This window comes from Monodelphis domestica, chromosome 6, assembly GCF_027887165.1.
Source record: "Monodelphis domestica isolate mMonDom1 chromosome 6, mMonDom1.pri, whole genome shotgun sequence".
NCBI lineage: Eukaryota > Metazoa > Chordata > Mammalia > Didelphimorphia > Didelphidae > Monodelphis > Monodelphis domestica.
The window spans coordinates 221,383,016-221,396,089 of NC_077232.1; the positions used below are offsets into that span (position 1 = coordinate 221,383,016).

General features: G+C 36.9%; 1 protein-coding gene across 2 annotated transcripts in view; it reads right to left on the reverse strand.

Moving 5' to 3' along the window:
• ASB5 (ankyrin repeat and SOCS box containing 5) overlaps positions 1-13,074 on the reverse strand; it is a 90,380-nt gene that overhangs the window by 63,410 nt on the left and 13,896 nt on the right. For both annotated transcript variants that reach the window (XM_007496089.3, XM_001364823.4), the window contains exon 2: positions 7,217-7,498. In XM_007496089.3, the coding sequence (XP_007496151.1) occupies positions 7,217-7,412 (196 nt within the window). In that variant the 5' untranslated portion in view covers positions 7,413-7,498. The remainder of the gene's footprint in view (positions 1-7,216; positions 7,499-13,074) is intronic.

The window sequence follows — 13,074 nt, forward strand, 5'->3', positions numbered from 1 at the left end:
AAAAGAAGAAAAAAATTAAAGTATAGGAGTAGGTAATTAGGAATAAGTAATAAATCAGAGTATAAGAGGAAACAGATCTGGGTATATAGGTTAAGAAGAGTAAATATGTGTGGAAGTACAGCTTCCATTCTGCCATAAGGAGAGTGGTACCAATCTCCTCTATCTTGCTACCCCTCTCCAGCTATCACAAGTTACTTTGACATTCTCCAACCAAAATAACAGTTGTCAAGACATTTCTCAACTTCATTCTTCCTTCCTAGATTCCTTCCTTAATTTAAAATGCTGTGATGCTCTCGCCAACAAAATGCTTTTGGAGCTGCTGGGGGGAGTGTATAATTTTAAATAAATTAAAATTTTCCCCTATTTGGTCACACCATTCATTAGGGTGTCAAATCTCTTACAGAATAACATTTCTCTTGAGGCATGGATATGCTTATTTTGTTATCTCCTCCCAAGTCCAGTAGATATGTTTTTTTAAAAAAAACAAAACAGAAAAAGTCTAGCATTTCCCTGGTATTTTTCTACCTTTAGATAATGGAAAGGGGCAAAGAGGAGGAGTCTCTATATACACTTGTTTTCTGAAGTAACTTTTCATTATAGCATCACTGACAAGTCTTCCTAGAAGAGCTAAGCTCACACACAAATCAACACCTACTAGCCCTTCAGAAGCAGCTTGGACCAACTTGCTGCTTAGAAATAGATGCTGAACGACATTACTGCTGCTGTTGGCATCTGCTGCTATAAATTCAAATCTGTGGAGCTGTTTTTAAACCTTGGCTAGGATTTCATGATAAGGGAAAAAAGAATATTAAATCTGCTTTCCCTTCATACAATAGCCCCCATCTCTTCCCTTTTTTCCTCTTTATTATTATTTTTTTTGTCCAACCTAAACCCTCGGCATGACTCTCTGAGGTGAACACCTATCTTGGATTGTGGGTTATCTTTATTTTTTTTTAAGTTGAGATAGCTTTATTGCATCACATTCTAGTTAGAAATGAAACCAAGAATATGATGTAGATAACAGGACTTTAAAAAAAAACAACTTTGAAATAATTAAAAATTCTGATTCCAGAGTTCCAATGGTTCCAGAGGACCATGATAGCCTGAAGAAGCATGATCCCTATCTCAGGACAGAGAGGTGATCAGCTATATATGCAGAAGGAAATGCAAATTTTTTGGACATGACCAATGTGGGAATTTGTTTTACTTAACTGAATTATTTGTTTATATGTATATATGTAGATACAATTGCACAAATATAGATAGATAGATAGATAGATAGATAGATAGATAGATAGATAGATAGATAGATAGATAGACATGTACATAACCTTCGCCTTCTTTCTCTTTTCTTTTACTAAGGAGGGGAAAAGGAGGAAAACATTCTTGATAACTGAAAAAAAATAACAATAACAACCTTAGCAGAAAAGGATCTTTTTCAGGTTAGAGGATCTTTCTTCAACATAATTTATGGACAATCTGTCATAATTTGCTGAGGATTAGACCTGAGAGGGAAATTTAAGGCACAATCTCTGCCCTCAAGGAGTTTGCAAACTAGAGGAAGGAGAGATCCTGGTAAACTGGGGTTATTGGGAGAAAATGGAATTTGATCTAGGTCTTAAAGAATGAGTTTTCCTGGTGCTTAGTAGAGTGCCTTTGCTAAGGCATATAGAAGGTGCTTAATAAGTACTAATTTATCTACCAACTGGCTAAGATGAGTAGAGATGAGAATTAAGACCACTCTAGATAGGCATAAAATTGGAGCAAAAGAAACAGGAATGTATACATTGTGCCTGGAGTTGGGAAAGTACAGACGATGAACAGAGTTACTTTGTTGGTAAGAAATATAAATTTGTAAAAGAGAGACTTTATTGTGGGCCAGATTGTGGTACACCTTGAATGTCAAGGTTTGGAATACAAATTCTATTCTGTAAGTAATGCAGAGAGATTGTGGGTTTCTAAATAGCCTATGGCAGGCACAAAGTTTTACCTTAGGAAGACTAATTTGTCAGAACATGTGGGAGGGATTGGAAAAGGGAAAACCTGGAGGTGGAAAGACCAGTGAGGAAACTAATTTTGAAGTGAGATAATAAAGGGTAGGAATGGCAATTTGAAAGGGTGGTAACAATAGGAATGGGTATTTAGGAATAATTAAGAGAGATAACATGAAGGAAGAACTGATAGGTAGGACTTGGATGTGGGTGGAGAAGAAGAGAGAAAAGAGTCAAGACTAACTTAGGATTTGGGCTTGGAAATTGTGGAGAGAAAACTGGTTTGAGAGATAAAGCTCATGAGCAGAACCATAATTAGCATGTTTTCTACCTCAGACAAGTTTTACAAAATGCAGTTAGGGCAAGGAGTGCTAGGTGTTCCTTCAAAGTGATATTTTAAGATGCATTTAGTTGGACTATGTGTGTTCAAGTACAGAGACCTGAGGAGTTAGCAAAGCCACTGTAGTAATGGGGACAGGACCACTTGGACTGCAGTAGACAGGAAGAAAGGGGTGACCTCTGATACCTTCCTACATAACAACCAAAAGCCTCTCTTCTTTCTTCTTCTTCTTCTTCTTCTTCTTCTTCTTCTTCTTCTTCTTCTTCTTCTTCTTCTTCTTCTTCTTCTTCTTCTTCTTCTTCTTCTTCTTCTTCTTCTTCTTCTTCTTCTTCTTCTTCTTCTTCTTCTTCTTCTTCTTCTTCTTCTTCTTCTTCTTCTTCTTCTTCTTCTTCTTCTTCTTCTTCCTTCTTCCTTCTTCTTCTTCTTCTTCTTCTTCTTCTTCTTCTTCTTCTTCCTTCTTCTTCTTCTTCTTCTTCTTCTTCTTCTTCTTCTTCTTCTTCTTCTTCTTCTTCTTCTTCTTCTTCTTCTTCTTCTTCTTCTTCTTCCTCTTCCTCTTCTTCTTCTTCCTCTTCCTCTTCCTTCTCTTCTTCTTCTTCCTCCTCCTCATCTTCTTCAAGACTCTTCTCTAACACACACAGTATTAGCTTTAACTGGGCAAGTCACTTGATCTCTCAGGCATTCAGGTAACTCCCTAAGACTATAAATTTCAGGTTAGGAACTGATTTGAATTGACATAAGGAGTTTCCTCAATACATTTTTTTTTTGAGGAAAGCTAAATTTGAATCATTTTCAGGGCCTTAGATATAATGAAAGTAGATGCTCCAAAGAACTCTCTCTTTTATTTGCTCCCACTGATGCCTGAAGTTTTTTTTTTTTTTTTAAGAGAGGAAGTGACATTTATTCTGCAATCAGAAATAAGTCAACAAGTCTTTGTGGAGCACCCACTTTGTGCCAAGTATTGTGTAAAGGGCCGAGGATACAAAAACATAACAAAAACAGTCTCTGCCCTCAAGAATTTCCAGTCTAATGGAAATACGGCCAAAGATAACATGATTCTGAAATAAGATGATAAATCTACATTAAAATTTTAAAACTCTGTGCTGACAATTTCTTGATATTAGATTTTGATCAGAGGAGGAGAAAAGAGAAGAGGGCACAGGGTGGCTGATAAGGAGGAAGAGTGGGAATGAAACAGAGAGGAAGAAATGAACTAGAAGAAGACCACAACTCCAAAGACAGATAATTATATCACATTTTTGCCTTGTCCACTGACTTTCTAAAGAACGTTCATCCTTCTTTCAGAACCTGGGTTATCACTGGAATAAAACTATTCATCAGTAGAGGACAAAAATTTCTTGACAGGCTGTCATTAGGACAATAAAAGTAGAGAAACAGCTTCTTCATAGCTTTGTCCAATGATTGTATACAAATGTCTCAGGATGGGGCACAACCTTTATAATAACCAAATATCAGTGCTCTGAAGGACAGGACGGTGTGTCACATGCTGCTTTGGTCTCTCCACCAGTTAGGAATAAAGTTAAAAGCTGCCTAGAATTCCTGGGTAGCTATCTCATTTTCCAACTGCTAGTCTCAAAAGCTAATGACAACTTTAACAACGTTAAGAATAGACTTTTGATTTGTAGAGGCTAGGGGGTCCAGCAAATATTCCAGGAGAGAACAAAGCTAGGGCTACTCATTATATAGGAAAGGAGGGTGAAGGAAGAGGGTTTTTTTTTTTCTTTATAATGGTAGAGAAATGAAGCCTTTTTTTTCTTCCAAAGGTAAAATTCAGTGCAATGGCAAGTGGATTCTGGGGGAATCAATTTGGTAACTTTATAATTTTTTTCTGGATGTTCTTTGTATCACATCTTGGTCTTTATACTCATTGGAAGGTACATAGGAAATCTTCAGAGGATAAAAGTTATCTTTTACTTAGCACCTGCCCCAAGATTCCCTCTGTTTCCCTCCCCCCCAAAAGGTTGATCTGATAGGAGATGGTATCTAACAAAATTAATGGGTTCATTTATTTCATACCCAAGTGCTACTGTGTTCATGAAAAGGACATCCAGAATGTCACCAGCAGCATCTACTGTGGTTACGAAAGAAATGATTACATGCAGTGACATGCAATGACATCTCAGATTTCAGAGAATTTGGCATGTTCATTTCAGAAATGGTTGGGGAATGGGTTTGGCCAGCTTTGAAAGTCAGAATAAGAAACTTAATTTGAAATGGAATGAAGGTGATAATCTTCCCTTAGGAAGATGGAAAACAGCTGGATTATACAAAAACAATTAAGGCTGATTAGCTGATTAAGAAGATCAAAGAAAGCACTGAATTTAGGTTTGACTTTTTTTTTTTTGAGGGAGGAACAGAAATGGAAAGAGAGAGCCAGAGAAAAAAGAAAGGGGAGGGCAGAGAGGGAAAAAGAACTAGAAGGGACCATTTAATCCAACTCCTTCATTTTACAAATTAGGAAACCAAGGCACAGGGAGATTAAGTGACTTGCCCAGCACTTTGGCCACATGATTATGAATGTCAGAGGTAGGATTTGGACTTAAATCTAATTCTAGAGGCACTGTACCAAGTGACTTGAAGTATGTCAATTAGAAAGGAAGCGAATGTTTATGAAATGTCTACTGTGTGCTATGCAATGTACTATTTACTTTACCAATATAATCTCATTTGACCCTGCCAGCAACTCTATGAGGTAGATGCTATTATTATTCCCATTTCATAGATGAGGAAACTGAGGTAAACAGAGGCTAACTGACTTGCCCAAGATCACACAGAAAGTAAGTGTCTGAATTCACATTTGAACTCAGGTCTTCCTGATTTCGTGCCCAGAGGTCTATCTACTTTTGGGCTATTTAGCAGCCACTAATTCAGAGGATTTTTAAAAGATCCAAATACTCAACAATTAAATTAATATTTTCTATCATTTGATCTCCCAAGTGGTAATAGGAAAGGGGGAAGACAGTTTAGATATCAGTTGGTGGTTTTATCTGCACATAATTTAACCACCTAGAATCAAAGAATGTTAGAGGTCATCTAAGCCATCCCTCAGCTTCAAACAGAATTCTGCTTAAGCCATACCAGAGATGAGAAACTGTTCTATTTTTAAGGACCTCCAGAGGTCTCTCTTGTAACCTATTTCAACTTACAGAAATTTCTTTTGTTTCTCCCAGGCCTTCCCACACTGAAATGTAAGACACAAGGTGTGGCACTAAAAGCCAATACCCTAGTTTTACAAACCACACACATAAAATTAGTCATTACTTTGGAGTCACACTGTATAGCTAGAAAGGGAAAACTCCAATCAGTCATTTACATAGTCAACTTTATCCAAATATCCAGCCTAGAAAAAGCCAAACAAGCAGTTTCCTGGTGTCATGCATGAAGACAAAGTAAACACAGAAGTGACTTATTTTTCCCTCCCCTTTTCATTTGGATAGTTATAGTGTCTCCCACAATGGACTTTGCTGAGGTTCCTTTCCTCTAGTCCTCTCCTTCAGGCCAATGGCAAATATTTACCTTTGTCTTTGTGAAAGAATATCCCACGTTAATAGAGAGGTTTGTCTCAGTAACAGAAAACTTATTGATTGTTTGCAACATCTACCACAACCTACTGTCTTAGCAACAAATTAAATTGCCTCCTTTTCAGTAACAAATGCAATATTGTGGCCAACTTTATATACTGTATAGCTTCATGCCCCAAACTTTACTAGGGTTCTCCGTTTTTCATTCAGCTTCCCACACAATGTTCTTTGACATAACCTACATTTGAAAATAGACTTTGCTACCCAATGACAAAAGTTAGTACAATAGATGCTAAGAATAACATGCTCTTGATTTAAGTTATTATGAACTCTCTCTCTCTCTCTCTCTCTCTCTCTCTCTCTCTCTCTCTCTCTCTCTCTCTCTCTCTCTCTCTCTCTCCATCAATGCCAGTCTTAAATCTAAACTTTTGCTGATTTAGAATTTGGAGTTTTCCAGTAATTCTGTTGCTCAAATCAAATATTAGTCTAAAGGACTGACATCATTATTGAGATAGACACATAAACCTTTTGATTGTACATATTAATTGGACTGATGTCATATACAAACATAGTTTCATGATACCCATTAAAGTCTAAGATTGGTACTACTGATTCACATGTGGTCACAGAATTCAATTTTTAGAATATGAGGATCATTTTCCAGACATAAGGTCTTAATTATTCATATTATCACATAACTTGTCATCTATTTTTCACAAGTTGAAGCAATAGCAAATAACTATTTAAAAAAAAAAAGGACTTGCTGTGGGTCCTGGAAGCTGGAGTTTCATTTATTTAATTTGGTAGTTTTATACTATATTCTACTCAAAAGAATGATCTCACAAATAATCTACCACTCTAGCTAGACTCCCAAGTTACCTCCAATTTCAGTAACTTTGTACACGCCTGAGTTGTCCCTTGAATTAACTTGAGTTAGAATATGATTAAAGAAGAAGTCCAAGATCCACTAGGTAGGTAAAATGAGTTTGAAGATCTCTGTCCAAGTTAAGTTCTTATGTTTAGGCAAAATAGAATGATTACAGTCTTTTGGTGTTTAATGGGAAATGATACAATTGTTGTTGTTACACTTCCGTTAAACCTATCTTGGCGTGAGTTCCCTGTCTTGCCTAGCAGGGACACTAACTAGAAGGGTTTACATAACAAACTAAGACTTTCCTTCATGAAACGACCCAGGAGTGAGCTCACAAACATTTTCATGAATAATCAAAAATCTGGCCTTGAAGCTGGCCCCCAGAAGAAATCTGTGAAGAGCAAAGGAGCCCCAGGAAGCCAACCTGAGTCAAAGCTGACTTGCTATGAATCAGAGAGCATTATCAGAGCCTTACCTTGCCCTTGGGTCACTCCATAGAACTCAGCTGCTATCCTCGCAGCTTCCTTGCGGTTCCCCTTCACAATATAGAAGTGACTCAGGATGGCAAGGCTGATTTTCACAAAGAGTTTGAAGCAGAAAAGCGAAAGGATTGTAAAGTAGACATTGGACAGCTGCTGGGCAAAAGGACGGCTTTCCTCTTCCACAGACATGGCTGCTGGAACTTGTGTGTTAGGACTGAGATCCAAGTCTCAAATGTGCCTGGCTCTGGCCACACACGGCCCCCAAGCAGCTGATCCTGAGGAAAGAAGATATCAGGTGGTCATGATGCTTGCAGCTCAAAATATTTATACTGGCCATAAAAGTTCACCAGGCCCTCCTATTGGCCTGACAGTACTCCACAGATGCCAACTTATCACATGCCCTATTTCTAGAACTCTGGGCTTTCCAGTCTCAATTTAAAAAGTCAATCCCAGACCTCTATAAATTCGTTTCTCCTTTAATTTTTATTATTTCATTTATAAAAAATAGTGGGAAGAGCACTGGTCTGGGAGCCAGAACCCAAGTAGGTTCTATTCCTGCCTCTGTCACAAAATAGCTGTATGAATTTGGATGCTGCTTCCTGGCTTGGGCTTCACTTACCTGAGCCGGAAAATGAAAGAGATGAACTAGATGTTCTCTGATGTCCAGATCAGTTCTAACTCTGTATAAAAACCTATGACTAATTTCGAGTTCATTTTGTGTAGGCTCCTTGCTTATTAATGATAATACAATATGTTACCAAGTTAAAGCTACTTGATAGGCTTTGTATTTCCAAGTCCACTGCTTGAGGTTAGAGCTTTCCCTTGGAGGATCAAAGCTTTATATCTAGAAGGGACTCTTGAAATCCTTTAGATCAAGAGTTCTGTGGATAGATTTCAAGGAATCTCTGAACTTGAATGTAAAATAATTTTTTTTTTGCTAACCAAAATAGTTTTTCCTTCAATTATGAATTAAAAAGCAAACATTTCGTGAGGTGTCTATAGGTCTCACCAGACTGCCAAAGAGATACATGAGACCAAACAAGATTGAGAATTCCCACTCTAATTCACTCACTTAAAAGATGAAGTATGAAAAGCTTATCAGAAGTGGTGACTTACCCCTTGACAAAGATTCTGGAAGAGCTAGGACTGAACCATAGGTCTTTTAACTATCACTCTCTCCATTTAAGTCAGGCCTCTAAGAGGACCAGTTGAAATACTTTAGGATTAGATCATCACCCACCAATAGTTGATATGACTTGGGTGACCACAATGACTCTTCATCATTCTGTCATTTGCTTTTGATTGTTGTCAGGTTTGACCTACAAATATCCAAATGTGGGTGTCCCACAAATACTGCTGACACTGTCCCAGAAGAACTAAGAACTTTGTGATGCAGTAGTTAATAATAAAAACAAAAGTGTTTGGTTTGGATTTTCCAAAAAAGAAAATTTTGACCAAAGAAAGAGATGTATTTTAAGCCAACAGGGAATGTATGGGGAATGGGACATGACTCTTATGAATTTGTTTTATGAATGAAATAAAAATGGCTTCCTAACTGGTGCTATTTATAGCTGAAAAGAGTTAATAGAGTGAAATATTAAAGTTAAAAAATAAAATGTGCCCAGATCCAGACTGATATTACTCATGTGGAATCCCTGGCATAACTTGATAGGGTCTGGGCCATGTCTCTCTTCTTCTTAGATTCTTTAAAGCTGTAGGTTCCCAAAGCAGCAGCCAGGAACAGAGAGGATCAGAAACTTAAAGTTATAGCTTTGAAATTTGTGTCCAGGGGCAAAAAGTATCTCATAGCATGATAGAAGAGGATTGAGTTAATCCAAGGATGACTTTGATTCTAGCCTTACTTTTGTATTAGAGAAAAGGGTTAGAAATTTCATAGCTAAGACATAAAGTTAGCAAACAAAATGGCTTCTCTTTTCCCAAGACCCCAACTTATTTTCAAGGATCAAGTTCAGGCACTAAAGTCAATGTAATGAAAATAATAATGATGACGGCAAAGCATTTGTATAATTCTTCAATGTTTGCAAAGAATGTCCTTCACAATAACCATCCCTTTGATATAGATAGTACAGGTATTATTATATTGTTTGAATAGATGAGGCGATAAAAGTGTTGAAATGATTTACCCATAGACAAGGAGGATAGAATAATGACCATATTTTGCATCACTATTAGAGAGGAAATTAGAATTGATGTGATGGATCATTGATCTGACTGAGAGTGACATTATTTATCTAGATCTGGGGTTCTTAATCTGAGTTCCACAAACTTACTTATTTTTTAAAACTGTATTTCAATATAACTGATTTCCTTTGTGAACATTTGTATTTTGTTTTGTGTACTTATAGACATTATTCTAAGGAGTGTTCCAGATTGCCAGTCACCTCTTTTGCTTAGAGCTAGGGCTGGTACACTTAGTGGATGTGATGATTAGCTCCATTTTAGCTTCTTGTTGAGCACACTGATAATTTGATTCCAAATTTCCAGAAAGCTAAAAGCTCAGAATGCTCTGAGTCACTATGCTGACCAGTTCACTGATGTACTTGGAGAAATAATCCTCTCCTTAGTCATATTCCTAGTGCCTGTCTAAGGTTTCATCTCTTCCGCTTTACCAGTAAATAGCTTTACCAGCTATTAAAAATAATCATTTCCACATTAGTTAGTCAGGAGGTTGGATTCTCCCATGTTCCCAAATATTTCTTTTTCCAAAGCTGTTGCCATTTTTATAGGAAGTTAAAAACTCAGTTGATTTATTGGTCAAGATATTTTATTTTCCAGGGACTCAAGTTCAAACTATAGATTATTCCCTTTGAATGTTTTCCTGCATTCCCATCTCTTATCCCCTTTCTCAGTGTACCTTCCATATGTGCCTCTCTCACCACCTCCAGTTTTGTGAATCACCAAATAAAAACTAAAGCTTCCTGAAGTAATTCATAGTAGTAGCTCACATGTAATTGCTGGCAGAAGATGTTCATTCCACAAACCTTACGCATTAAGTCACGTAAAAAATGTTAAGTATTACTCCTAAGGAAACTGAGTCTCAGAAAAGGTCACTGATTTGCAAAAATTCTCACAGCTAGTGGGGATCAGAGTCAGAACCTGAACCTCGATCTCCTCACTCTGGATTCAATGAATATTCCATGTTACCCATGTAGAGAGAGAGAAGCAGAGAAAAATGAACTAAATTCCACTGGAGCCAAGAGAGACCTTGGTTCAAATTTTACCTTTGATATTTAGCTGTGTGAACATAAATAAGTTGTTTAGCTTTTCTGAGCCTCATTTAACTTCATCATCTGTAAAATGAACACAGTTCTCAGAAGTCAGCTAGTTCAACCTCCTCATTTTATAGATGAGGAAATAGACCTAGCAAGGTCAATTGACTTATTTAACATTATAAAGGTAATAAGTGTTAGAGAAATGATATATAGTATTTGTAGAATCAAGCAGCTCAACTTATTGGCTAGATTGTTTTTCAATCTGTGAGAAAGCTCTTATCTTGAGTCTCAGCTGGTGAATCCCTCACCAAGGCCACAATTTCAGGAGGGGCCCAGCCACAATTATTTCCTTCAAAGTTGAACTCACTCTTCAAATGATTTCTACTTTGCTTTGTAGGTGCTTAAGTGTCTCTGAAAATACATCTCCCTCCTCTTATAGCTCCTCTTTCTGTGTTGTTTTCCCTCATTTAAATGTAAACTCCATGAAGGCAGGGACAATTTTGCTTTCTTGTATTTGTAAACTCAGTGGTTAGTGCTTAATAAAAGTTCATTTGCTCTGACCATCCATCCATCCATCTATTTATCTATCCATCAGCAACCCATGTTATGTACTTCACAGTGTGGTTGTGAAGGTAGAATAAGACAAGGTATGTTAATGCTTGCTGACCTTGAAGCAGGATCTAAATGTTGAGTAATGTTATTACCATGCTGTCCTTCTCAAGGAAGATAGTAAGAACTATTGTTGACTAGGCAAATAAAGATCCTGTTAACAACCCTTTTCTATTCCCAGTGCCATTCCTTTTAGCTTAGGTTAATCAAATAAAAAAAATATTTGTTTATTGAGTACTTAAAATGTACATAACATGAGGGTGCTCTGGGGAACACAAAATGGATATAAGATTTGGTCCCCATTCTTTAGAAGTTTATTGTCTGATTGAAGAGACAAGATTTATAAGCAAGAACTAATTAGAGGATAGTATAAGTCAGTATTGATCATTCAGTGATGTTCATGTGAAGAGTTGTTATGACTAATGAGTTGTCTTGACAAAAACTCGATTAGTCCTTTCTCTACTTCATTGTTTTAAATCTTTGTCTTCTGTCTTAGAATCAATGTCAAGTATAGGTTCTCAGGCAGAAGAGCAGTAAAGGCTAGGCAATTAGAATTAAGGGATTTGCCTAGCATCACACAGCTAGGAAATCTGAATCCAAATTTGAACCCAGCACCTCCTTCCGCAGGCCTGGATTTCCATCCACCTAGCTGCTTCATTTTGTATGCTGAAGCCAAACTAGAACATTATTCTGATTATCTTTGGATTTCCTACTTTAGGATTTACCAATCCCTTATGACAAGTGTTATACCTTTTCCTGATATTATTTCTAGATGATATTGTAGCCCTTCATAGAACCAATTAACTTTGGCTTCTTAGGCACCAATCGTTGGAGCATAGACTTGTACTACTGGGTTGTTAAATAGTATGCCTAGGATTCAATCAAATATAATTCTATCTATAGTTTTTGAGATTATATGTGACCATCACAACTCAGATCATGAGCTTCTTATTGCAAAATTCTGACAGCTTGAAAGAAGTAGAGAAAACCATCAGACCATATAGGTATGCCATAAATAACATTCTTATGAATATGAAGTGAAAATAATGAATAGATTTATGGGATTAGATCTGGTAGAAAGAGTGCCTGAAAAATTGGACAGAGGTTCATATTATTATACAGGAGGCAGCAGCAGCAACAACCACAACAACCAGAAAAAGAAACACTAGAAAGCAAAATAACAATCTAAGGAGCCTTTACAAATAGCTGAGGAAAAGAAGGAAAGGGAAAGGAGAAAGGGAAAGATATGCCCAGATGAATGTAGAATTCCAAAGAATCACAAAGAGAGAGAGAAGAAGGTTTTCTTAAATGAGCAGTGCAGAGAAATAGAATGAAATAATAGAATGGAAAGGACAAGAAAAAGAAAATTAGAGATATCAAGGAAACATTTCATGCAAAAATGGACACAATAAAAGACAATTGTAGTAGGGTCTTAATGGAAGTCAAAGAGGTGGCAAGTGTATACACTATACAAGAAAGATCTTCACATCCCCGATAACCATGAGGGTTACTAATCTAGAGCCAGACATGCTGGAGAAGGAAGTCATAAGGGCCTTAGGAAGCTTTGCTAACAATAAACCTAGTGAAGGTGACAGAATTCCATCTGAACTATTTAAAAAGCCTAAAAGATAATGCTATTCAATTACTGCCCTCGATATGCAATGGAAATTTCAACAGTGGCCAATGGATTGGAAAAGATCAGTTTATGTCTCAATCTGAAAGAAAGATAGTGCCAAAGAATGTTCAAATGATCAAACAATTGGGCTTATTTTACCCTCTAGCAAGGTTATGCTTAAAATTCTGCAAAGTAGGCTTCAGTAACATGTGATTATTGATTTTCAAAGAGGAAAAGAAACTAAGAGACCACATTGCCAACATTCACTAGATTATGGAAAAAACTAGAGAGTTCCAGAAAAATATCTATCTTTACTTTACCGATTACACTAAAGCCTTTGACTATGTGAATCACAAGAAAATGTGAGAAGTTCTCAATGAGATGGGAGTACCAG